Raw genomic sequence first — 26,966 nt, 5'->3', positions numbered from 1 at the left:
TTTCTCCTTGAAAATTCTGGTGGTCACAGTTCTAGAATTTATCATTCACTTCAGTTTTGAAAGAAATAATGAAAACAGAGTCTTGATTATCCTTTATGTCAGTGTTTAGAAAGAGAGACAACATAAAGATAGGTTTGAGGTCCTCAGAAGATATGAGAACATAGAGACAAAGACAAGAATATAGTGGTATTAAAAAATTAAAGTCAAGTGTGGGAACAAATAAGTTGTACTTTTAATAAAGATGGGAATAACAGATGATGCATTTCAGTGCCTAGAAAACGTTACATTTAAGATTGTCTAAATGATTGTGTCCAAAATTTATTTATTTTTTTCATGTTTTAACCTCATGTAATAGAGATCATTGGGCAAAATTTTTGCTGTTCTTTTTTTCCAAAGTTATTTCCCAAAACCCAAGTCCGAATGCTATGCAGCCTTCGGCCTACTTACCCGAACCTCTCCTGTGTGTTTGTCTCAATGCTGCCATCTAGTGATTATTTGGGGTATCTCAACAGGGAGCTTCAGGCAGCCTGTGTTACTCCTTGACCCAGTACCATCTAAATGCCTCTGGCCACAAACCTCCCCCTGCTTTTGAGAAGTCGAATAGCAGTGGGTTGCTGTGGCAGAAATCTTATTTACTTATTGAGACCATGTAATCACTTGGAAACAGTAGTTCAGTTCAGTTGCTCAGTCATGTCCGACTCTTTGCGACCCCATGGACTGCAGCACGCCAGGCCTCCCTGTCCGTCGCCAACTCCGGGAACTTGCTCAAACTCGTGTCCATCGAGTCGGTGATGCCATCCAACCATCTCATCCTCTGTCATCCCTTCTCCTCCTGCCTTCAATCTTTCCCAGCATCAGGGTCTTTTTCCAGTGAGTCAGTTCTTCACATCAGGTGGCCAAATTATTGGAGTTTCATCTTCAGTGTCAGTCCTTCCAATGAACATTCAGAACTGATTTCCTTTAGGATTGACTGGTTGGATCTCCTTGCAGTCCAAGGGACTCTCAAGAGTCTTCTCCAACACCACAGTTCAAAAGCATCAATTCTTTGGCGCTCAGCTTTCTTTATGGTCCAACTCTCACATCCATACATGACTACTGGAAAAACCATAGCCTTTACTTTCCGGACCTTTGTCAGCAAAGTAATGTCTCTGCTTTTCAGTATGCTGTCTAGGTTGGTCATAGTTTTCTTCCAAGGAGCAAGTGTCTTTTAATTTCATGGCTGTAGCCATAATCTGCAGTGATTTTGGAGCCCCCTAAAATGAAGTCTCTTACTGTTCCCACTGTTTCCCCATCTATTTGCCATGAAGTGAGTTTTAAGCCAAGTTTTTCACTCTTTCACTTTCATCAAGAGGCTCTTTAGTTCTTCTTCATTTTCTGCCATAAGGGTGGTATCATCTGCCTATCTGAGGTTATTTATATTTCTCCCAGCAATCTTGATTCCAGCTTGTGTTTCATCCAACCCAGCATTTCACACGATGTACTCTACATATAAATTAAATAATCAGTAGAGTGTTTTTATATTATTGAGATTATTATTGAGCTGAACATAGCTCTGTCAGGCTCATAACCAACCCATTGTTTTTTCTAAGATACTGTTTTTTCTTATTATTTCCACTTTTTCAGGGTAATTTAGTTAATGCACTGAACAACACTTATTAGATGCATATTATATGCTAGACACTGTTCTTAGTACTAGGAATATAATCCTCAGCAAACAGAAATCATAGCTTTCATGTAGTTTACATTTCATAGGGGGAACAAATGGTAAGATACACATACAGTATTTCAATTAGTGAGAAGAGTTTAAGAAGAAAAAATAAAGCAGGGAAGGGAGACCTGACTTTCTGTGGTTGGCAAATTGTTTTGAGGTGTTAGGTGGAGTGGTCAAAGAGAGTCTTACTGAAGGCGACATTTGAGTAGAGATCTGAAGGATCTAGGGAAGTGCTCTGCAGACAGAAGGAAAGCAGGTGCGAAGGGCTTGGAACATCTGACTCGTAAAGAAGGAGCAGAATGTGAAAGTGAGAGACAGCTGTAGCAGGTGAGGTTGGGGAGGCCCTGTGGGTGTGTGTGTGTGGGATACAGGGCACAGAGGGTCTTGAAACTGGATGTCATTGGGCTGGATGAGAGGTGGGCGCCAAGCTACGAGCTCACTCTGGCTTCTGTGTTTAATGGTGTGTGGCATCATTTGCTGCAGTTTTTTTCTCTTGTTTTATTAGCAGTAGGAATAGATTTACTTTATAGAGATATGAGAACAATGAGATATAACGACTATGTTTTGACAGTTCTGGGATCAGTGATTATATGGCATATTGTGTATCTATACATATTTTTAAAGATTTGCTTTTGGATTATCAATTGTTCTTATTTTATTTTTGTGATACAGGATACTTGAAATCAGCTGGTAGAGTTTTACTTGGAAAATGTTATGCATGTCACTACTCCAGTACAGTTCAGGCTCACCTCTTACAATGAGCAAACACAATGTAGTGTTAGCCTGTATCAGTGATCTTCACACTCAGTGATATTTTGGGAATGAGAATCATCTGGAGTTGTAATTTTTTTCACACTTCATGATATGGTTAGGGATGTGCCAAAACAAACCACACAATTAGCTGATTAGCACTTCTATTTGATCCACACAGAAAACCTCATAGATTTATGTTGTAACCTAGATGATTTATTTAAACCACTTTTTTGCTTGTAGTTCATCAGCTAAAATGACTGATTCTTAAAGTACCATTACTCTTGCCCCAATTGTGCTTAAAAAGTGCCCTGAAATTAAAATACAAAAAGCCCTGGAATTATCAGTTAAGTTACAATATCATGATCAGTTGGTAACAGTATTTCTCTACAGGTTCCGGGTTTTTTTGGTAGCTAAAATATTTATTGTTTTTATGCTTGGTCTTATGCGGTCAGAGAAGAAACACCCTCATTGTAGCGTGGTTAGGTCAAGGAGGTGACGGCTGCGCTGCCCTGCGCTCCATGTGTTTTCTGCTGTAAAGCACCTGTTGAAGTCTTCTGTCTTTTCCTGACTGACACGTAAGGGGTTTTCTGTGTAGTACTGGATATGAACGTTTGTTAGTTAAACGTGTGTTAAGATCTGCCTTTCTGTGGCTTGCGTCTTCGCTTCTCTGATGGTGTCTCTCTGGTCTTCCATCCTTCTCTGTTCCCTACCCCCTACCCCTGATCAGTTACCCGTCAGTTCCTGCCAGATCGGCCTTTTCTATTCCTCTTATGTCTCTTCTCCAGTCCTTTTGTCGGTGCCTTAATGCAGGCCCTTGTTACTCATGGCCTGGATCATACGTAGATCGTATTCCTTCCCGACCATTTCCACTTACACAGTGACTTTTAAAAACTTCAGATCTTGCTCATATCATTCCTCTGTTAAAATCTTCTAGCTGTCCTGAGAGGCTGCAGCATGAAGCTCAAACCTCATGACCTTGCTTCTGCCTTCTCAGAGGTTACTTCCAGCTTCTGCTCCAGTATAATGTCTTTCCCAGGTTTATTCCCTGGTTCTTTTTAAAGGAAGGATGTGGTTGTCTTTACCACAGCCACAGTTGTTAAAAGACAACTTCCAGCTGTTCATCTCTCATTTCATCTCTTGGCTGAGCAGTACTGTTAGTTTGCTTGTGTTGGACGTTTTTATATTGATGTACCATTGAGCTCTCTGACTAGTCTATTTCTTTTCCAGGCTTTTTCCTCTGCCAGTCCCTTACACATTGGTGTTCTTGGCTCTCCTTTCCACCTGTTGTCCATGGGAAAACCCTTCAACTGATGGCATTACGGCTATTTTGTATGTATAGTCAGCCCTCAAGGTATCTGCGGGTTCTGGATTCCAGATTCAACTGATTTGGATCCACAGTTGGTTGAATTCAGGAATGTGGAACAAGGCTGACTATGACTTCCTAGATTTTAATTTCCAAATCAACCTTTCTCTTGAGCTCCAGATCCATGGACATTGCTCCTTGGATGTTTCATAGGCATTTTAAGCTCTATTAAGACCCAAACTAAGCCCACCCGCCTCTGAAATCTGATTCTCTGTGATTCTGTGTTTTCTTTCAGCATGCCCTTCAGGTGTGCCCATGCCTGTCAGATAACTCTAGGAAGCCTTACCCTGGCCCCGCTTGCACCTCCTTGATCACCTGGTCCTTCGTCTACCACTCTTGTCCTTCTGCCGTGATACCTGTAGACGCTCTGTCTGCTTTCCCCAGTAGACTGAAAGCATGTGGAGGGCTGTGTCTCACTGTCCTGCACCCTGCTTAGCGGAGCTGAGAGGTGACTGAGAGTACCTCCCGATGAAACACAGCTGAAGTCAGACTCATCGGCTCTTTCCCTTCCTCCTGACTTCCGTAGTTGATGATGTCACCACCTTTTCAGTTAGGTGGTTGTTGCCTTGCTGGGTCGTGTCATGCTTAATTCTTTCCTTTTCTGTTACTCCCCCTGCTGGCTGCTTTCTGAGCCTGTAGCTAGCTTTGCATTTCCAGTCCCCTTTCCCCAGTCTGCCTTTTTTATTGCTACGGGGTTATTTTTCTCAAGTACAGGTGATCATCTCTTGCTCAGTAACGTATTGTTCTTTTCTGCAGAGTGAAGTCCAGCTTCTTTCTAACACATTCAGTGGCAGTCTTGAAGAACTGATCTAGCCTCCCTCTCTCTCGTCGCCCCATGCCCTCCGCCCCCGTTTATCACAGAAACTCTATCTGTAAAGTACTAGCCTTGGCAGACTGTACACCGAAGCTCACCTTGTCTGCACTGCCTGTACTGCCCTTCTCTCCATCCACTGCTGTGGAGGAACCTAGAGACCGAGGTTTAAACCTACTTTTAACAGTTACTATCTGTTGTCCTCGGAGAAGCTTCTTAGATTACCATAACACCCATGTATTAAGTACTGGCACTTAATATGTGTTGTCTTGCTCATTCAACCCATCTCTTCCAGACCACATTGGAATGTATTTTTCCCATTTGCACAGAGCTCTGTTTGTCTCATTGCACTAATGACCTGCTTCTCCTTATGATTGTTATTATTTTTCTCTTATATCACATGCCTTGTAAAGGCTAATACTATGATTCTTGTACTTAATTTTGTTGAATTTTTCATTCTTAGGTAGTCGATTGCTTTGCTTAACCCATATTGGGTCATTTAGTTTCTAAGTGACCAACTGATTGGGGTATGAGTTTTTAGACCAAAGTTGCCAGTGTCAGGACCATTTGTAAAGATGTAGCCAAAGCAGGCTTGGTAAAAACCCATCTACTTTGTGAATTGGAAATTTCGGGGGGTATACATTTGTCCCAAAGTTATATGCAACTCTTAAAGGAATTTAAATTGTACTTCTACTGTCTTTATATTAACACTAAAGAAAAGCCCCAGTACTGAGTGAATTGTGTTTTTCTTTGCAGCCGGTTGCTGAACCCATCCCCATCTGTAGTTTCTGTCTTGGCACAAAAGAGCAAAACCGAGAAAAGAAGCCCGAGGAACTCATCTCCTGTGCGGACTGCGGCAACAGTGGTAGGTGACCCTCTGTGCGTGCGGTCTCACGGGGTTTGTCAGGCAAGAGCGTGTTTAGCTGGAAATTGTATGCTTGATCCTTAAGAGAGTCACATTTGCATTTGATTCTGGTTTTAAGGACCTGAGATGAGCTTCTAGATGAGGGAAGAGTTTAAATGTATACTTGAAATGTTTGATTCAGTTAACTTAAGTCAGGTCTTAGGAGCTGTTTTTTTATAAGAAGTTTTCCATAGACTTCTTTTTGTTTCTGTTAGTGTTTATATTTCACTATCAAGCATCTGTTCAAATCATAGCAGTCAGTTGGAAGTTATTGCTGGTTTCTTTAATAATCACTACTCAGCCTTGATTTATGCCTCAGCCTTCGTGGATAGAACCAGGATGATAACAGATTTTTTTTTTTTTGACATAAACTTACATATGTCACATTGAGAAACAGAATGTTGACTGCAATTTAGTGAGCTGTGTGAAATTTGGGGCTCTAAAAAAGATTTTTCAGAGTCTCCTAATTTGTTAATTTCAGAGACATTCTTTGTCTACATTTTAAGAACTAATGAAGCTTTGTAGTATCTTTGATCATTGGCTTGATACTCAGTGTTTTATACCAGTAACAAACAGGATTTAGTCCAGAAAGCAGAAACACTATGTGCTTCAAGAGGAGAGGAATTCAATACCAGAATAAGGTTTTTGTAAGATTGTTGGAAGGGCTGAAGAGACAAGCTCTGGACTGGCCTTGAGGCCTGATTTCCGGGCCAGAGGTGGCCCACTGGCGAGAAAGAGCCAGGTGGAATGGCAGCGCCTTTCACTCTGACCTTACCAGTCAGGTGGCTGTTGCAGCAGCGTCCTGTTTGGTGCGAAGAGGACTCACAGGGCGTGAGCTGGTGGTGTTGCCAGGAGGGCTGCTTGGCTGCCACAGTAATCAAGGAAGAAAGCATGGACATGGTCAAGTACATGAAAGTTGGGCATTTTCCAAATTGAAAGCTAAAGTACCCCAAATTTTAAACAGTAAGAATTGTTTGAGAAAAATAATTGTGTTAAACATTTGGCAAAGGGCCAAAAGCTATGAAGTACAAAGAGCGCATTTACATTTTTAAAGTCCAAGGGGCAAAGGCGATGAATAGGCCATTTATGTGACAGAAATTAAGAGTTGAGCACATTAAAAATGTTTTCCCCAAATAATAATAGGAAGACCCACCAAAGCAGCAGTGAAGTGTTATTTTATAGCTTTTATAAAACTTGAAAGATAAGAGAGCCCAAACTGGAGCTGATAAAATTATGGTAAAAGGTTTGTACGCTGCTGATGTCACTGGATATTACATCGTAGGGCTTGGAGCATGTTTTGGCAGGGCAGATCTACCTCTCAAGCTGTAGAAATGTTTATTTCATTTCATTTGCCAATTCCTCTTTCAGGAATTTATTCTAAGGAATTAACTTAAAAGAAGGAAAGAATCTGTAATCATGAAATAATTCGTTTTAGTATTCTAATAACTGTTATGGGTTAATTGTGTAAATATTTACAACAGGCAGATGATCAGGTAGGTTCTAGTGTGTCAGCTCTGGAGTATAATCAGTTTAAGGAATGTAAATATAAAGTTTGCTTGAATAAAATAATGAAAAGCAGAGCAAAGCTGCACATATCCTATAATTAAAACCATTCAAGGGCTTTAGTTAGTTTAGAAAGGAAAAGTAGAACATGAAAATAGCTCTTCTGGGATGATGAGATTACAGATGAGATTTTTTTACACTTCTACCATTTTCCTTGGATGTTAGTGATGTTTTGATGATAAATTTCTTATCTCTTAAAAAAGAAAATTTATTGATAGAAAAGAGAAAGATAATTTAACCAACCCTTTCTCTCACTGAAGAAAAATAAACATAACCAATTTTTAGAGGAAACAGATAAATCTTTACGAGCAAATTGGCTATCCTGTTTTTGAGAATCAAACTGATTGTAACTCTTGAGAGAGGAAACATTTTTTTTTTCTGTTACTGTTAATTCTGATCACAGTAGAAATATTGCTTAGGTTTTAGTTTTATCTTGAATGCCTTAAATCATGAGCACATAACTCACTTTTAAATGACGGGATTTTAAAAATTTATTTATTAGTTATAAACATAACACATTATTGTTTAAAAAATGAGAGCACAGAAGGGTATAAAGTAAAATGTGAAATCCCTTTCCTGAAAAATATTTATAGCTCTGTACCCTAGGATGTTACAGTTGTAAACAGTTTTTGTGTTTATTCTTCCAGAAATGGCCCAGGCATATCATGTATATACATAGGACCATGTGTACACACACAGGACTTTAATGCAGCCTTAATACAAGTTTGGAATTTTTCAAGTTTTTTTAGTAATCAAATTGGGAGGGGTTGGTGTATGTGGCACGCATAAAACTGAACTGGAGTGCCAAGTCCTGATAAGACGAGTGTGGCAAGCTTCCAGGAGCGTCTTATTTTCCTTGATGTCTTGATTTAGGATAATTCCCTTTTTTCTACAACATTTCTTTTATACAGTTGCAGAGTGATCCTTGATTGTTTCGCTTGCCACTTTTCGCCTTTTATTAGGTCATCCATCCTGTTTGAAGTTTTCCCCCGAACTGACGGTTAGAGTGAAGGCCTTACGGTGGCAGTGCATCGAGTGTAAGACGTGCAGCTCCTGTCGGGATCAAGGCAAGAATGCAGTGAGTAGCTTTGCCTTCCGTGGTGAACATTTCATTTAGAAGTAGAGTGCACAACTGGCATTTTCTTCTGTGTACGTTTGATTATTTTCAGTCACTTGGTTCAGCAGAATTTAGAACAGTAGCTTCTTAAAGTTCACATCATTCGTTTAGAGTACTTGCTCAGTGATGAATGAGTGAGTATTGAATAATTCTTGAATAATTTCTAGGCAGTTTTCTACCCCACTCCCCAGTTTTTTTGGCCAAACTGTGCAGCTTATGGGACCTTAGTTCCCTGACAAGGATCGAACCTGGGTCCCCCAGCCGTAGAAGCGCAGAGTCCTCGCCCCTGGACTGCAAGGGAATTCCCAGATTTCTTGGTAGTTACTAAAGCACTTTAATTGTATGTTTGCAGAAAGACTAGCTACTTTAAAGAAATACTTGTGAAATTTGAGTCTTAGGGAGGTATTCATTTAGGAATGATCAGTTATATTAATCACAGTCATCTTCCTCTCTCTTTTATTAAAACAGACTAAAAGCATTATCTTGTATATGGCTACTGGATGCACATTTTTTTTTGAAGTAATGAAGCTTTAGTTCCTTTTTAAAGATGGATGAAGCAAAACTTTTTGCTAACTCAGGCTGTGTGTTTACTCAACTACTGGAGATTAAGGGAAATTTTATTACTAGGTAACTCATCTCCTCTGTGGAAACGAGCCCCCTAGGTTTCATGAAGTCATGACCCTACTATGTGGTTCTGTTTCATGTGACTGAGCAGAGCTGTTCTTTCTCTGCTTTAGGATAACATGCTCTTTTGTGATTCCTGTGACCGGGGTTTTCACATGGAATGTTGTGATCCGCCACTCACTCGGATGCCAAAAGGTAAGAGACACTTTCCGAAATCAAGCTGGCAATAAGGGGCAGGGTAGTGAAAGAGCCTTTTAACCTACTTTGTTGAAGTGAAAGAATAGCTTGCATCTTCCCCTCTGGGCTGTCTTGAGTGGAGAGCTGTGGCCCTAAGGATGGGACAGTCTCATGACGTTCTTATGTGGTGTGGCTTTAGTATTAGTTTCCTCTGTTTTCAGTGTTTACGCATCCATGAGGGTGAAGGTGTCCATTTACCAATTTTTGCCAGCCCTGTAGCTAGAGGGAAAAATACTTGACTTATATAATACTTTGAAATATCTATTTCTTGAAGAAGTGAAATTCTATTAGGTCATGTTGATTATATCACAGCTCATCACCTTTGAGGGGCTTAAAGCTGTTAGAGCCTCTGGTTTATCGAAAACCTCTCAAAGTTTTATAATATTTTGCAAGCAAACAAGTGCCCAAATCAGAAGAATACAGCTTAAAACTGTTATTTTATTCTTTTGACACGTGTTCCCTGAAAGGTATTTACTTGAGATATATATAGTTGCCTGTTGTTTGGACTTCCATATTATCATATGCTTACACTTTCTTCAAAAAAATCATTAGTCTTCTCTGCTTTGTCTTATCATAAATTCCATTTTCAACTCTGGTTTTTGTGATTTATAGATTTAAGTAAAATGCTTGTGAGATACTTTATGTCTCTTAGACGAAGTGTTTCCTGCTGATGGAAAGGGACTCAGCCCTAGTTGTAGCCAAGTTATTCCGCTTCAGGATTTCACTTGAGCCCTCTGTGCCACTATTGATGGTTACCTTTTGAAAGAGTCACATTTGTATGTACTGGAAGAACAAGTGTCCCCTCTTCCTACCTCTTCCATTTACTTGAATTTTCTTTCTTTATAGGCATGTGGATATGTCAGATATGTCGACCTAGGAAAAAAGGAAGAAAACTTCTACAGAAGAAGGCAGCACAGATAAAACGGCGCTATGCTAATCCAATAGGACGTCCAAAAAACAGGTTAAAGAAGCAAAACACGGTGTAAGTTGTGCTTGTGGCCGGGTGAGGGGAGGAGAGGGCAGGGCCTTCTCTGCAGGGCAGGGCTCACTTGTTCGCCTTTGGAAAAGGAGGTTGACTTTCATGTACTTATTGAGCCCTTAACAGAGGGCCAAGGCACACCCTGTTCTAAGTACTTTACATGCATTAAATCATTTAATTCTTCCCACAGCCCAGGGAAGTAGGAACTGTTGGTACTCTGATTCTTCAAAGGAGGAAGCTGTAGCATAGAGCACTAACTTGCATAGTTTATAGTAAGTGTTGAACTGAGATTAAAACCCCAGTAGGCTGGCACCAAAGTCTGGCTCTTAGCCGTTTCCTTAAATTTTCTCTTTTACCTGAAAAGCAAGGAAGAAAAAATTACATTATTGAAGCATTTCAAAGATTCTTTTTTTAATGTTATCTCAGTAGTTTGTGTTGTATGTACAAATTGCTGGATAGCTTCTCTTATTGGGCATAGCTAAGTCCCATCTCTGTGTCCTAAAATAAAATAATGTGAATTTTTCACCTATTAGCAGAAATCAGGAATATAATTATCTCTTGTGGACTAGAAAACTGGGCTGTGTCTAGAGGAGGTGGGGCAAGATTCAGTAGCTAATTTTGTCTTTTTTTTAGAAGTATCTCTTCAGTAATTCACCTTTGATGATATGTAAACTACCTTTAAGCTTGTCCACCTCTCCTAAAATTTACCCACCTTTTCTACACTTAAGACTATCTTGAAGGTGCTATAACTGAAGTGAATGGGCATTAGCAGTTTGAAATACACAAACCAGTACTGTAATTCATGCTTTTAAATCTTAAATCAAGCTTTAATTTTCCTATAAAAAGATCTTTTGATTCCTGGCTTCCAGGGAGTAACCCATCTTTATGTTGAGAGGTAAGAGTCTAACTCTGAGTTGGTGCAGAGATCCTAGGAAGAGCCTTCATATCAGGAAGGGTCTTAGGTTTTCTGTGGTACAGCTCTCATTGTGTAGGTAAAGATACTTGTTTAAAGAGAATGTGATTTGTCCAAGATGTGCAGCTAGTAAGTGGCAGAGTTATGACTCACATATGCCGTCTGACTCCTGGCCTAGGATTCTTTTCATTATAAGATGCATAAGCTTCCCAGAAGTGGGTGTTTCTAATAATATTACTTCTTAATCATATAATATTTATTACAGTTTATGGAATATTCTTAACAATATGGATTTAAAACATACAGTTGTAGATATTTACTATATGTTATGTATTAAACAGAAACTTTATAAAGATTTCTTTTTAATAGCTCCCCCTTTCCTTGTTTGATTCCTTAGGTCAAAAGGTCCCTTCAGCAAAGTTCGAACAGGCCCTGGAAGGGGTCGGAAACGTAAAATCACTCTCTCCAGCCAGTCTGCATCGTCATCAGAAGAAGGATACCTAGAGCAAATAGATGGCTTGGACTTCTGCAGAGATGGCAGTGTCCCCTTGAAGTTCAATAAGAAAACCAAAGGGCTCATCGATGGCCTTACCAAATTCTTTACCCCTTCTCCTGATGGGCGGAAGCCTCGGGGGGAGGTGGTAGACTACTCTGAGCAATACAGAGCTAGGAAGAAGGGCAGCAGAAAGCCAAGCACTTCAGATTGGCCCACAGGTAAAGGCTGCTCACCTGGAAACAAGGAGTATGCCAAAGGCTGTTGCTTGGAATAACACTACTTATCTGGAGTAGATTGATATTCGATTTATTAAAAATCAGTCTTGGAATATGAGAATATGTTCAAGGTCATGTATTTAGGTGATACTCGGGAGAAGGAGATGGCAGCCCACTCCAGTGTTCTTGCCTGGAGAATCCCAGGGACGGTGGAGCCTGGTGGGCTGCCATCTGTGGGGTCGCACGGAGTCGGACACGACTGAAGCGACTTAGCAGCAGCAGCAGCAGCAGCAGCAGCAGCAGCAAGTGATAACAATGGCAGGAATTTAGAACCTAGAGATGAAGCTGGAGAATGGCCAAGTAGGAGTTTTCGAGAAAAGAAGATGCTTTTTTTGGTGGAAGCACAAAGAATCTGCCTACAGAAGTGTGGGTTATAACCTTGACTCAGGGATAGCTTTATATTCCATAAATTACAGAGTAAATCATGTGATGAGCTTCATATGCTTGCTTTTATTCCTAGAAAGAACTGCAGCGAGTATGGGTAAATAGGCTGCTGTTAATCTGAGCAGAAGTGAAAGACCAATTTATTTGGAAATACGATGAGGTCATTGATTTTTTTTTACTTCAGATCTTGGCAGATACAGTTGTAATTTTTCATGGATTATTCTTAGAGAGCCACAGCTTCAGAACATTTGCCTACATTTCAGGCTAAGTTCCCTCATTTTCAGATTAGATAAGATCTGTGAAGAAGAGTTAAAAGTGTAGCGGATAATTCAGGTCGGAGGAGACAGTGTTGATGAGCTGGTCTCATCGCTGTGGAGCTGACAGCACCCGATCATGTGAAGGAAGAAGGAAGGGCTCTGAGCAAAGTCTAAGAGTGAGAGTGGGCTCTCAGGTCGTGGGCTGTGTGTGCCCAGAAGGTGCCTCACGGGCTGCGGGTGGCAGTCTGAACTCTGATTCCTTCCCCCTGACTGTCCCACTGGGAATTGTACTGCCACTCCGTATCATTCCTGCTTCTATAAAGGATGGACCAGGCCGCTGCAGGAGGGGAAGATCCTCATCCTTGTCAGATCCGCCCCCTTTGATGCTTTCACCTGAGTGGCAATCAGCCAAGTATGGTTTAGGCTTTACTTTTTAAGTCTTTATCAGCCATGTAGACTGAAGATAAGGCCCACTCCGAGTACATTTGTCTGAGAAAACATGCAGGCCGTTCAGGTTGGACTTAGGAAAGAATCTCGTAAAGCAGAGGGTGATAAAAGGGATTTCTGAATTAACCATTTCACTGGAGGTAGATTATTAGAAAACTACTGGAAGTGTTAGAAGTTTTCGATCAGAGCAAATGTATCGAGTGTGTGGAGAACCATTGCTGAGTTTCAGGTGTGGCTTTGGCTTTAACGGGCTCTGTCATTTTGCCTCTGAGCTGTAGTTCAGGAGGCAGCCTGCACCATCTGGTAGAGTGCGTGGAGGGCTGTACCCGACCTGGGCCTGCGGCCCGCTGTGGCACGCACTAGGGGGCAGTGAAGGCTCAGAGTATCTTCAGATCAGACACGTGTTTTTCAGTTTAGGACTATCGTGGACACTGAGCCCCTGTCCTGTTCCTTCTTCCACGAAATGAGTAACTGTGTATACAGTTGATTTTTCAAAAGAACTGTCCCTAACGGGTCTTTTCAGCCACACACATTCAGAGAAGCAGCGGGACCACATTGCTGTCATTTTCAAATGCAAAGGCTAATGCTCTGCTTGATCCCCCCAGTCCTCCTCTCACTCATTTCTTTACCCATTTGAGGAAGGTGTGTCATTTAGTGAATGCTTATTTTAATTTCTTGTACTTTCCCAGGGGGTTACTGCCTGTGATCCTCAGGCTTTGGACTTTGTGCTTTAAACGGGCACCCAGAATGGGAGGGGAGTTGGGGAGTTGCCACTGGGCATCAGTTAAAATAACCATTTGAAATTGACTGTTTTGTTGAGATAAGAATGGGTTGGCCTTATGAAGACTGTGGAATCATTGAGAATTTTAAGAGGAGCAAAGTTTTCTTGTTTTACTCTAAAGTGATGAACATTATGTCTTGCTATACCATAAACTTCTTCCATACTACCAAAGAATGAAAAAGCAACATTTGCGTGTTGACATGTGTTAAAAGTTTTATATTCTTGTTATTTCAGAATAGACTGCATATTCCTTAGACCTTTTTCCTGTTCTACTTTATATATATATATATATATGTATGTGTATGTTTAAATACAGTCTTGTTAAATGAAGTTTTAGTTATGTAATATTTTTAAAAAGCTTTAAAGTCAATTCCGGGTTTTCATTATAAGGCAGATATAATATGTACATATCCTTTATTGACCAGTATCTTTCTGGAAGTCAGCTTAGTGTTGTCCTTTTCTCTTTTATATAAATAATATTAAGACTTTTGAAATTTGTTCTAGTTTGTGTGCTGAACTCATGATAGCATCAATAACATGTAAGCCTTTTCTTAACGTGCAGACAATCAGGATGGCTGGGATGGCAAACAAGAAAGCGAGGACCGGCTTTTTGGGAGCCAGGAAATCATGACTGAGAAGGATATGGAATTATTTCGTGACATCCAAGAACAAGCACTGCAGGTAAAGTTGAGTATTCACATTGGACAGTCAGTTTGTTCGTGGGTAAGAAACAGGGTTAATTATATTGTGGGTAAAGCAGTAGCAGTTTATTCATCCCTCTGGTCTGATGTGGTTTGTGCATGTCCATTGTCTGCTGGTTAAGGTGTTCTTTCCAAACCCATGGTAATTGGTTTGGTTTTGCAGATAAATACATTGCTTTAACTATCAAATGAGCTTGATTTATTTTCTGTCTTATATGAAGAAGAGTTTAGGATTTGACTGGCACACAAACAAAAACCAAACCTCTCTCAGGTGATGAAACACATATTCATTAACTCAGGAAATATTTATTAAATGCTTGTGCCTTAATCCTTTGTTGTCACATAGCAAGATATAAACGTGCAGACACAGAACCTGCTTATGTGCCAGCTGCTGGAGATGCCAAAGTAAATGACAGGATTCCTTCTAAGCCAGGAGAGACTTGTAAATAATTTCCTTAATGTGGAAGTTTAATTATAGAATATGTGAAGTCTGGGGAGTAGAGGAGGCAAGCCTGTACTTCTCTCTGGGGAGTCAGAGAGCTGGTCTTAGAAATGTAAAGGAGTTTATCTGGATGACAAGGAATGTGGTCTCATTAATTAGAAAAAAAACGGAAGTGCAAAGATCTGAAAGTATTCTTTGAAATGCAGAGAACAAGGGTATAGATAATGGCAGGAGAAAAGATAGGAAAAGTGCAGGTGTGGATCATGAAGATTCTTGGATTTTGCTTATCTTTTGTCTTGCTCCTTTGCCACCAACTCACTATGTAGGCCAAGTTGAGTTCTATCTCTTATCTTGAAATTAAGAATTTATAAGGCCACTGCTGGGGATTCCTGATGTGTGGGTGAACCTCTTTGGATTCCGAGATTGACTAGTGAACAGATAGTTTATGTATTTTTTTTTAATTGGAGGATAATCACTTTACAACGCTGTGTCACTTTCTGCCACACAGCAAGGTGAATCAGCCGTGCGTGCATATGCGCCCCCCCCCCCCCCGGGGGCTCCCTCCCCCCCCGTCCCGCCCAGGCCGTCGTGGAGCGCCGAGCTGGCCCCCCCGCGTTGTCACGCAGCTGCTTCTTGGCAGCTGTCTATTTTGCACATAGTTGTGTGTATGTTGGAGCTGCTCTATCCGTCTGTCCTGCCCTCTTTTTTCCCCCACTGTGTCCGCAAGTCTGCTCTCCACGTCTGCGCCTCCATTCCTATGCATTTTTGAAAAATAAAAACAACAGTATGAATGTTCAGGAAACATTTACTCAGCATTTCACCATCTTAGAACTTAACCAGGTTTGGCTCTGAGTCGGGGGATCTGGGTTCAAGCCTTGGTCTTTTATTGACTTATACTTCAGACAACTTGCTTATCCTCTAAAGGCATGTTCTTTTCCTGACAATAAGTTAAAAAAAAAAAAAAAATTACAGGTACTCCAGTAGGCATTTACATGGTGTTCAGTGGGAATTCAAAGGAGAGAGGAGTTTCTTCACTTTTTAAAAAAATTTTTTTCTTTTTAATTTATTTTTTTATTGAAGGGTAATTGTTTTACAGAATTTCGCTGTTTTCTGTCAAACCTCAGCACGAATCAGCCATATGTATACCTATATCCCCTCCCCTTTGAACCTCCCTCCCGTCTCCCACCCTGTCCCATCCCTCTAGGTTGATACAGAGCCTCTGTTTGAGTTTCCTGAGTCACACAGCAAATTCCCATTGGCTGTTTAACATATGGTAATGTAAGTTTCCCTGTTACTCTCTCCATACTTCTCACCCTCTCCTCCCCTATCCCCATGTCCATAAGACTGTTCTCTATGTCTGTTTCTCCATTGCTGCCCTGTAAATAAATTCTTCGGTACCATTATTCTAGATTCTGTATATGTATTAGAATACAATATTTCTCTTTCTCTTTCTGACTCACTTCACTCTGTATAATAGGTTCTAGGTTCATGCACCTCATCAGAACTGTGACTCAAACGTGTTTGTTTTTATGGCTGAGTAATGTTCCATTGTTATACGCACCACAACTTCTTTATCCATTCATCTGTCGATGGACATCTAGGTTGCTTCCTTCCATGGTCTAGCTATTGTAAATAGTGCTTCAGTGAAAACTGAACATGTGTCTTTTTCAGTTTTGGTTTCCTCAGGGCATATGCCTAGGGGTGGGATTGCTGGGTCATATGCTGCTTCTGTTCCTAGTTTTTAAGGAATCTCCACACTGTTCTCCATAGTGGCTGCGCCACTTTACATTCCCACCAGCAGTGGAAGAGGGTTCCCTTTCTCTACACGCTCTGCAGCATTTATTGTTTGTAGACTTTTTGATGATGGCCATTCTGACTGGTGTGAGGTGATATCTCATCACAGTTTTGATTTGCGTTTCTCTGATAATCAGCGATGTTGAGCATCTTTTCATGTGTTTGTTAGCCATCTGTATGTCTTCTTTGGAGAAATGTCTGTTTAGGTCTTTTCCCCACATTTGGTTGGGTTGCTTATTTTTCTGGCATTGAGTTGTATGAGCTGCTTGTGTATTTTGGAAACTACTCCTTTGTCAGTTGTTTCCTTTGCTGTTATTTTCTCCCATTCTGAGGGCTGTCTTTTCACCTGGCTTATAGTTTCCTTTGCTCTGCAAAAGCCTTTAAGTTTAATCAGGTCCCACTTGCCCATACTGTTTCCTTTTGTTTTCATTTCTGTTACTCTAGGAGGAGGGTCATAGAGGATCTTGCTTTGATTTATGTCATCGAGTGTTCTGCCTGTGTTTTCCTCTAAGAGTTTTATAGTTTCTGGTCTTACATTTAGGTCTTTAATCCATTTTGAGTTGATCTTTGTGTATGGTGTTAGGAAGTGTTCTAATTTTATTCTTTTACACGTAGCTGTCCAGTTTTCCCAGCACCATTTATTGAAGAGGCCTTCTTGGCCCCATTGTATATTCCTGCCTCCTTTGTCAAAAATAAGGGACCCATAGCTGCATGGGTTTATTTCTGGGCTTTCTGTCTTGTTCCATTGGTTTGTATTTCTGTTTTGTATTTCTGTCTTGATGACTGTAGCTTTGTAGTATAATCTGAAGTCAGGAAGGTTGATTCCTCCAGCTTCATTCTTCTTTCTCAAGACTGCTTTGGCTATTCAGGGTCTTGTGTATTTCCATATGAATTGGGAATTTTTTGTTCTAGTAAAACATTAAAAAATTTTGTTCTAGAAAAATACCACTGGTAATTTGATAGGGATCGCATTGAATCTGTAGATTGCATTTGGTAGTATAGTCATTTTCACAATATCAATTCTTCCTACCCAGGAACATGGACTATCTCTCCATCTGTTTATGTCATCTTTGATTTCTTTCATTAGTGTCTTATAATTTTCTGTGTACAGTTCTTTTGTCTCCTTAGGTAAGTTTCAGTTCAGTTCAGTTCAGTTGCTCAGTCGTGTCCGACTCTTTGCGACCCCATGAATGGCAGCACGCCAGGCCTCCCTGTCCATCACCAACTCCTGGAGTTTACCCAAACTCATGTCCATCGAGTCGGTGATGCCATCCAGCCATCTCATCCTCTGTCGTCCCCTTCTCCTCCTGCCCCCAATCCTTCCCAGCATCAGGGTCTTTTCCAATGAGTCAGCTCTTCGCATGAGGTAAGTTTACTCCTAGATATTTAATTCTTTTTGTTGCAGTGGTGAATGGGATTGATTCCTTAATTTTTCTTTCTGATTTTTCATTGTTAATGTATAGAAATGCAAGTGATTTCTGTGTATTGATTTTGTATCTTGCAGCTTTGCTAAATTCACTGATTAGCTCTAGCAATTTTCTGATACTGTCTTTAGGATTTTCCATGTACAATAACATGTCATCTGCAAACAGTGAGAGCTTTACTTCTTTTCCAATCTGAATTCCTTTTATTTCTTTCTCTTCTCTGATTGCTGTAACTAAGACTTCCAGAGCTATGTTGAATAATAGTGGTGAAAGTGGACACCGTTGTCTTGTCATTGATTTTATGGGGAATGCTTTCCATTTTTCACCATTGAGAATAATGTTTGCTTTAGGCTTATCATATATGTCCTTTACTATGTTGAGGTAGGTTCCTTCTGTGCCCATTTTTTGAAGAGTTTTAATCATAAATGGGTGTTGAATTTTGTCAGAGGCTTTTTCTGCATCTATTGAGATTATCATATGGTTTTATCATAGTTTTTATCTTTAAATTTGTTAATATGGTATATCACATTGATTGATTTGCGTATATTGAAGAATCCTTGCACATTCCTGGAATAAACCCAACTCGATCATTGTGTATGAGCTTTTTGATGTGTTGCTGAATTCTGTTTGCTAAAATTTTGTTGAGGATTTTTGCATCTATGTTCATCAGTGATACTGGCCTGTAGTTTTCTTTTTCTGTGTTGTCTTTATCTGGTTTTGGTATCAGGGTGATGGTGGCCTCGTAGAATGAGTTTGGAAGTGTTCCTTCCTCTGCAATTTTTTGAAAGAGTTTTAGAAGGATAGGCATTAGCTCTTCTCTAAATGTTTGATAGAGTGCTCCTGTGAAGCCATCTGGTCCTGGGCTTTTGATTTTTGGGAGATTTTTGATCACAGCTTCAGTTTCAGTGCTTGTAATTAGATTGTTCATAATTTCTATTTCTTCCTGGTTCAGTCTTGGAAGATTGAACTTTTCTAAGAATCTGTCCATTTCTTCCAGGTTGTCCATTTTATTGCCATATAGTTGTTCATAAGAGTCTCTTATAATCCTTTGTATTTCTGCATTGTCTGTTGTAACCTCTCCTTTTTCATTTCTAATTTTGTTGATTTGATTTTTCTCTTTTTTTCTTGATGAGTCTGGCTAAAGATTTGTCAATTTTGTTTATCTTCTCAAAGAACTAACTTTTAGTTAATCTTTACTCTTGTGTATTTCATTTCTTTTCCATGTATTTCTGCTCTGATCTTTATGACTTCTTTCCTTCTGCTAATTTTGTTTTGTCGTTGTTCTTTTTCCAGTGTAGGTGTAGAGTTAGGTTGTCTGTTTGATGTTTTCCTTGTTTCTTGAGGCAGGATTGTTTCGCTATAAACTTCCCTCTTAGAGCTGCTTCTGTTGCATCTCACAGGTTTTGAGTTGTGTTTTCATTGTCACTTGTTTCTAGAAATTCTTTGATTTCCCTTTTGATTTCTTCAGTAGCCTGTTAGTTATTTAGAACGTGTTGTTTAATCTCCATGTGTTTGTGTTTCTTACAGTTTTTTTTTTCCTTGAAATTGATATCTAGTCTCATAGCATTATGGTCAGAGAAGATGCTTGATACAATTCAATTTTCTTAAATTTACTGAGGTTTGATTTGTGACCCAAGATGTGGTCTAGCCTGGAGAATGTTCCACATGCACTTGAAAAGACGTCTTCTTCCGCATTTGGATGGAATGCCCTGAAGATATCGATGAGATCCATCTCATCTAATGTATCATTTAAGACTTGTGTTTCCTTATTGATTTTCTGTTTTGATGATCTGTCCATTGGTGTGAGTGGGCTGTTAAAGTCTCCTGCTGTTATTGTGTTAGTGTCAGATTCTCTTTTTATGTATTTGTGTTTGTCTTATGTATTGAGGTGCTCCTATGTTGGGTGCATAGATATTTACAATTATTATGTCTTCCTCTTGGATTGATCCCTTGATTATTATGTAGTGTCCTTCCTTATCTCTTATAATCTTTATTTTAAGGTCTGTTTTTTTCTGATATGAGGATTGCTACTCCAGCTTTCTTTTGCTTCTCATGTGCATGGAATATATTTTTCCATCCTCTCACTATCAGTCTATATGTGTCTTGAGGTCTGAAGTGGGTTTCTTATAGACAGCATATATATGGGTCTTGTTTTTGTATCCATTGAGCCAGTCTGTGTCCTTTGGTTGGAGCATTTAATCCATTTACATTTGAAGTAGTTATTGATATATCTGTTCCTATTGCCATTTTCTTAATTGTTTGGGGTTGATTTTGTAGATTTTTTTTCTTCTCATATTTCTTGACTATATATTGTTGTAAGGTTTGTTTGGTGGTACTGAATTCTCTCAACTTTTGCTTGTCTGAAAAGTTTTTTATTTCTCCATCAATTTTGAATGAGATCCTTGCCAGGTACAGTAATCTTGGTTGTACTTCCAGTACTTGCTAGGTTCAGTAATCTTTCAGTACTTTAAATATATCCTGCCATTCCCTTCTGGCCTGCAGAATTTCTGCTGAAAGGTCAGCTGTTAAGTGTATGAGGTTTCCCTTACGCTTATGTTAAGTGTATACTTACTTGTTGCTTCTCCCTTGCTGCTTTTAATATTCTTTCTTTGTGTTTAGTCTTTGTTAGTTTGATTAATATGTGTCTTGCCATGTTTCTCCTTGGGTTTATCCTGTATGGGACTATGTGCCTCTTAGACTTGATTGACTATTTCTTTTTTCATGTTGGGAAAATTTTCAACTATAATCTCTTCAAAAATTTTGTCATACTCTTTGTTTTTCTCTTTTTCTGAGACCCCTAAAATTCAAATGTTCATGCATTTGATATTGTCCCAGGGGTCTCTGAGACTGTCCTCAGTTCTTTCCATTCTTTTTACTTTATTCTGCTCTTCAGAAGTTATTTCCACCATTTTATCTTTCAGCTCACTGATTCGTTCTTCTGCATCAGATATTCTGTGATTCCTTCTAGAGTATTTTTAACTTCAGGGACTGTGTTGTTTGTCTCTGTATGTTTATTCTTTAATTCTTGTAGGTCTTTGTTAATTGATTGTTGCATTTTCTCCATTTTGCTTTCAAGGTTTTTGATCATCTTTACTATCACTATTCTGAATTCTTTTCCAGGTAGTTTGCCTATTTCCTCCTCATTTATTTGGACTTCTCTGTTTCTAGTTTGTTCCTTCATTTGTGCATTATTTCTTTGCCTTTTCATTATTTTTTTTAACATACTGTGTTTGAGGTCTCCTTTTCCCAGGCTTCAAGGTTGAATTCTTTCTTCCTTTTGGTTTCTGGGCTCCTAAGGTTGGTCCAGTGGTTTGAGTAAGCTTCGTCTAGAGTGAGATTGTGCTGAGTGTTTGTGTGTTTGTTTTTTCCCTGATGGGCAAGGCTGCGGAAGGGTAATCCTGTCTGCTGATGGCTGGGTTTGTATTGTTGTTTGGCCTGTTGCTTAGGTGCGGTGTGCTGCACAGGGTGCTGCTGGTGGTCGGGAGCTGCCGGCTCTCGTGTGCAGGGGGTGTCCTTTGTGTGAGCTCTCACTCTTCTCTCCCTAGGTTAGTTCTCTGCTAGTCTAGGCTCTTGGCGTCAGTGCTCCCACTCCAGAGGCCCAGGGCTTGATCTCAGGTTTTGCGTGGTTCTCTGTCTTCGTGTCCTCTGGTGGGGTCCTCCTGTCTGCTCCAGCTCGTGTCCTGCACGCACTTCTGTGTCTGAAGGTGTGCTCCTGATGTATCTGTGGAGAGAGATGTCCTCCACGTCCATATACTCCTCCGCCATCTTGTTCAGTCAGGTTGTCGTTTCTTCCCTTTTTAAGAACCTTTTCTCCTGAATTAAGTTGCAGACGTGTACTAATGCTTTTTACTCCTATTTACTTGTGTGTATTTCCTAAAAGCAAGGACATTCTTATAGGTGACCACAGTACAGTCCAGATCAGGAATTTACACCCATGAAACACGTTATCTGATCTGGAGACTTTATTCCAATTTCACCAGTTGCACTGCTAATTTTCTTTATAGCAAAAGGAAAGGAAGCCTTGTCCTGGTCAGCTAGCCAGCTGGGGATTGTGTGTTTTGTTTACTCACTATGTCTCCTTATTCTCCTTTACCCTGGAACAGTTTCTCAGTCTTTATTTTTCATGCCCTTGACATTTCTGATGAGTGCAGGTCATTTATTTTGTAGAACATCCACAATGGTGACGTGTCCTTTGATCACTTGGTTACAGTGATATCATGCCATGTTTCTTATCTGTGAACTCATTTGCCCTCTGTAATTAAGTAGTTTTGGGGTATGTACTTTGTTTAAATATGTGCTGTTTCTCAACAGATTTTATCCATTGGACTTTGTTGGTTGCTTTAGATGGAATTAGATGATTTTATAATTCCATCATATGTCTTTTAATTGGCATACTAATATAAGGAAGAGCTTTTCCTTTTTTCTATCTATCCATCCTTCCATCCATCCGTCTATCTATGACTTACAGATTGTTGTTTTATGAGTTATCTTATCATTTGTTTTTACTGGTATTTCTTTAGATGCACAGGTTGTTCCAGATTTGGGCAGGGAGAGCTTCTTTGTGTGTGTGTGTTACTTTGTCCAGTTTATTCTATTCATTTGGTGATTTTTAAAGTTGAGGTATAATTGGCCTCAATTTTATATAACTGTAAAAAAGTTTCAAGTGTACAGTGAAATGATTCAATATTTATATAGCCCATCTTCATATCTGCTTTTAGCCACAGCAGTATATCCTAGGCTCCCGTGTTCACGCTGTAGATTCAGCCATTTCTCTGAGAATCCCTGGTTCCTTTTATGGATAATGGGCATCAGCAGTAGCTCTGTTCTTTCGCTTTCTCAGGCCCAAAGAAGTGTCATCCTTGATTTTTTCTGTCTCATGCCCTGTACATATTCAGTTCATCAGCACATCCTGTTGGTCCTACCTCCAGAATGTCTCCAAAACATGACTGCTTCTTTCCCCACCCACCTTCTTAGCCTGAGCTGCCTTCCTTTCCTCTTGGGCTGCTCTGATGTCTCCATACTCATGTGCTTGCTTCCACTTCTGCTGCTCACCCCAGTGTCTGAGCTGTATTCTTTACACGGGGGCCGGAATAAATGTTTTCAGACTTTCCACTCCTCTGCTCAGAAAGCCTCTAGTGTCATTCAGTCCTACTGAGACTGTTTAAAGAGACCCACTGTGGCTGTGTTCTACTGCCTCCTGCACGTTGTCCTCCCATTCTGGCTCTTGTTCACACCTCACCAGCCACAGGCCTCCCCTCTCTTCCTCAGATGCACCAGGCACTCTTGCGCCTCGGAGCCTTTGCACTTTTGCTCCCAGTCTGCATGGCCCTTCCTCTGGTCCAGAGAGCAGGTCTGCTCACTGCTCACTCTGTTTAGGTCTCTGCTTCTGTCTTCTGTTAGAGAGGCTCTTCCTAAATCCCAAACTGAAACTGTGCATTTATCCCCACTGTGTCACTCTTTGTCCCCCTACCTGCATGCTTGTTCTACAAGCTACTCACCACTTACTTAAAAATGTAAATATTCATTTCTGGGATGCCAGTGCCTTGAGATCAGGTACTTTCTTTGGGGTCACTGCTTTATACTGAGTATTTGGAATATAGTAAAGGCTCAGTAAATATTTGTCTACTGAGTGGATATTTAAATGAAGTTTTCTGTTGCGTGAAATGAGCCAGAAGTTGTAATAATAGGTGTAAAGAGAAAAGATGTGAAGAGGACGATGACTAGGGGGAGTTAAAAGGGGTGCTGAGCCTTGCTGAGGCCCAGTGGAGACAGTATGTTTCTTCCAGTGTTTTATTAAACTTGTGATTGTCCATGTACGTATCTGGCACCAAGGAAATAGGCAGCTAGACTTGTGCGTCCTAACCTGTGCTGATCCTCCTAAGCACACTATGGAAGTAATTTAGTGTACTACCGTGCAGTGTGCTGAAGTTCTAATGATGATATCTCTCCATGAAGTCCACTCACTCAGGATTCATGTGCCTGGCGTGGAGCTGGAGCTATAGGGTAGACAGACCGTCACAGACTCTGCCTTCATGAAACGTTCAGTCTCACGAGTGCAACAGATAGTAAACAGTTGTACAAATAAGTCTGTTGTTAGAAGCTGATAAGTAGTGGGAAGAAAGTAGGAATGTGCTGAGAGGGCATAGTAGGCACTTCCTGTACCAGTCTCTGGTGTTCCTAGGCAGTGGTAATTGACCCAGGGACTTAAAAGATGAGTAGGAAGTCAGCAAGGCAAAGAGCTGCTGAGGAGAGTATTCCAGACATAGGGGGCTGCCTGTACACGTCTGGAGGCATGAAAGAACTTGGTACATTTGAGGAAATGAAAGAAGGCCAGGACAACCAGAGTGCATTGAATAAAAGCCACAAAAGATGAAGCTGGAGATAAAATGAGGACATAAGTTAGGATTGGAGTTTTTATTGCACTTGTAGTGGGAAGGCATTGAATGATTTAAAAAGATGGTGTTTCCATTGTGTTTTATTGTAGGATATACCTACAATATATCTCTACAGTATACCCTTGCTGTTCATCTCTTTTGTATATAGTAGCATGTATCATCTGTCCCTTTCCCCTTTGGTAACCATTAGTTTGTTTTCTATGTTTGTGTCTTACTTCTGGTTTTTAAATAAATTTATTTGTGTCTTTTTTTTCTTTTTAGAGTCTACAAATAATGATGTCATGATAATTCTTTCTGTGGCTGAGTAGTGTTCCCTTGTATGTAAATACCACGTCTTCTATAATCATTGAGTGACTTTAGCAAGGAAATAGAGCAGATATGAATTGAAGTCTCTTTTTTTAGCCACTATATGAATGGATTGAAATTCTTCATATTCCAAGCCAAGAGTAGAAGCAGGGAAACAAACGTAGAGGCTTTTTCAGTGATCGAGAAGGAAGAAGATGGTGACTTAGACTAGAGAGGCAGTGGAGATGGGGGAGGAGGAGGTGAATTTAGAACCCTTTTCAGAGACGGAGTCGGTGTGACTTGGTAGATTTCATGTGTAGTTTAAAAGAGTAAGGGGATGTTAAGAACAGCTTCCAGGCTCTCTGACCTAATGTCCTAGAGAAAGTGAGTTAAAGCAGTGGGGGGGGACTCACTATTGATTAGATTAGATGATGTTTTTAAATAATGACAGCATTCATAAACAAAACATACAGAGTCATTTTGGAGAGCCTAAATATGCTATAGTAGAAACTGCTTCAACCTTTGTTCCACAAATTTTGCAGGAAGATTTTATTACAGTGTCTTAGATGGCAATCCATCCAATCAATAGCTCATCATATTTTAAGTACCTACCCTGTTCTAGAAATTGCTAGGTGCAGGGGCTGTGAGTGAGACATAATTTGAATTCTCATAGAGCTTTAACCAGTCACAAAAGCAGCTCCCAATAGTGATAGCTTATAGTGATGATCTTGAGCAATTAAATTTTGTGTGATATATTACCTAAGTAAGTCAAACATTATTGAAGTATTTTACAGGGTTTCTTTTTTTCACCCCCCACCCCCCCTTCAAAAAGGGTCATTTAATAATTGGTTTTGCTTTTTTTAAAAAAATTTCCAGGAGAAGGGTATAGTTTGCCTGGTACTATGTTCCATCGTTAGTAGCTATTCAGTGAACACTTCCATAAAAAACAGCCACCTCTTAAAAAAAACAGAAGCATAAGAAATTGGTAGTATAGGGTTTTATTTGGAATTATCTTTCAAAAGTGATTTTGTGAACTTGGAAGGAATGGTTTTTTTAGAAGATTCATCACTGAAAAGAAGCATTTGTATTTAAGTTATCACGTTGAAGAGCGTGACCGCCTCCTCGAAATACATACATAGAATGGGTTTTTACATAAAATATCACCAAATAGTGCATTATATTTACTTAGTAATTTTAGTGCTTTCTAATTTTGAAGAGTTTGATTGTGTATGTGTGTGTTTCTAGAAAGTAAATAGCATTTTTGAAATAACTTTTTTCTTTGCATAAAGAATTTAACAGTTAATTAGAAATGAAATAAACTAGGTTCAGCAACTCTCTTCACTCTAAGAGTTGTTATCCCTATTTAATTATTTTTTTTCTTGGAAAATATTTATCTTAGAATTACCAAAATGCATGTAAAAGTATTGACATTTTACCCTCAATGTCCCAACTACCTAAGCAGTCATTCTCAAGCCAGAATGTACTTTAAAACCACCTTATCCTGCCTAGGCCCTGTTCAGATATTCATGAACTCCGGGGAGTAGGGAGAAGGGCCCAGGCCTAGGATTAGGAAATGCTCTCTAGGTAGTGTTGTAATTTGAAACTGCTCGAAGATATGCATGCCTATTAGCTACAACTCCAATAGGAAAATCAAGATGCAAAGGCTGTTCTCACTCTAAGCCGTGAGTTCTCACCCACAGTAACTGTCCGTAGATTTTTTGACGGTGGTGGACAGGTAATGCAGGTAACCGGTGTATAGAGCTTGTTTGGTGAATCTTCACCTTCTGGACAGCCCCCTTGGATACAGTGTGGGAGAGTCCTGACTCTGGCCCAGCAGCTGCGTTGAGCCTGCTGTCAGGGCGCACAACTGGAGTTCCTGCCCCCTTCGTGGGAGATTTCTGGGTTTGTTTGAGTGCCCGGGGCACGCTTCTTGAAGTCCGCTCCGCGCCGCAGTTGCCCGTGTCCATGGTGTGTTCCCCAGTCACCTCCTTGTCGATGGCCGACTGGCCCTTCTTCTTCTTGCTGCCCTTCTTTGTGGGAACCATCCTGCTGGACTGGACAGTTTAGCAAAATTTTATTGAATATTCATTAAGATAGTGGTTAAGAGCCTAGGTATTAGAAATAAGCTGCCCAGGTTCAAATCCTGTCTCTGCTGAGTGACCTTTGTCGACTAAGTTACCTATACCTAATAGGTTTGTTGAAAGGATTAAATGAATTGATATTTGCAGAGCGCTTGGTGAGTCACGCATGTGTTGAGCACTGAGTCAATGCCAGTTTCTGCTAGCTGTCTTAGTGGTGGGTGCTGGAAAC

At 40.1% G+C, this 26,966-nt stretch overlaps 1 protein-coding gene and 1 long non-coding RNA gene across 2 annotated transcripts in view; both read left to right on the top strand.

Annotated features, from left to right (window-relative positions):
* Positions 1-26,966, top strand: part of KAT6A (lysine acetyltransferase 6A) — a 101,451-nt gene that overhangs the window by 44,221 nt on the left and 30,264 nt on the right. Inside the window, exons 2-7 of the mRNA XM_040242996.1 lie at positions 5,395-5,503; positions 8,068-8,183; positions 8,960-9,041; positions 9,930-10,065; positions 11,373-11,689; positions 14,178-14,296. Coding sequence (XP_040098930.1) covers positions 5,395-5,503; positions 8,068-8,183; positions 8,960-9,041; positions 9,930-10,065; positions 11,373-11,689; positions 14,178-14,296 — 879 coding nt within the window. The remainder of the gene's footprint in view (positions 1-5,394; positions 5,504-8,067; positions 8,184-8,959; positions 9,042-9,929; positions 10,066-11,372; positions 11,690-14,177; positions 14,297-26,966) is intronic.
* On the top strand, positions 15,352-25,628 carry LOC120865687. The gene is made up of 2 exons (XR_005721480.1): positions 15,352-15,730; positions 25,533-25,628. It is a non-coding gene; the product is annotated as an uncharacterized LOC120865687 (long non-coding RNA).

Source organism: Oryx dammah, unplaced genomic scaffold (genome assembly GCF_014754425.2).
Source record: "Oryx dammah isolate SB20612 unplaced genomic scaffold, SCBI_Odam_1.1 HiC_scaffold_7, whole genome shotgun sequence".
Classification (NCBI taxonomy): Eukaryota; Metazoa; Chordata; class Mammalia; order Artiodactyla; family Bovidae; genus Oryx; species Oryx dammah.
The sequence above is the reverse complement of the archived record's forward strand: the minus strand, read 5'-3'. Positions and strand labels throughout refer to the sequence as shown.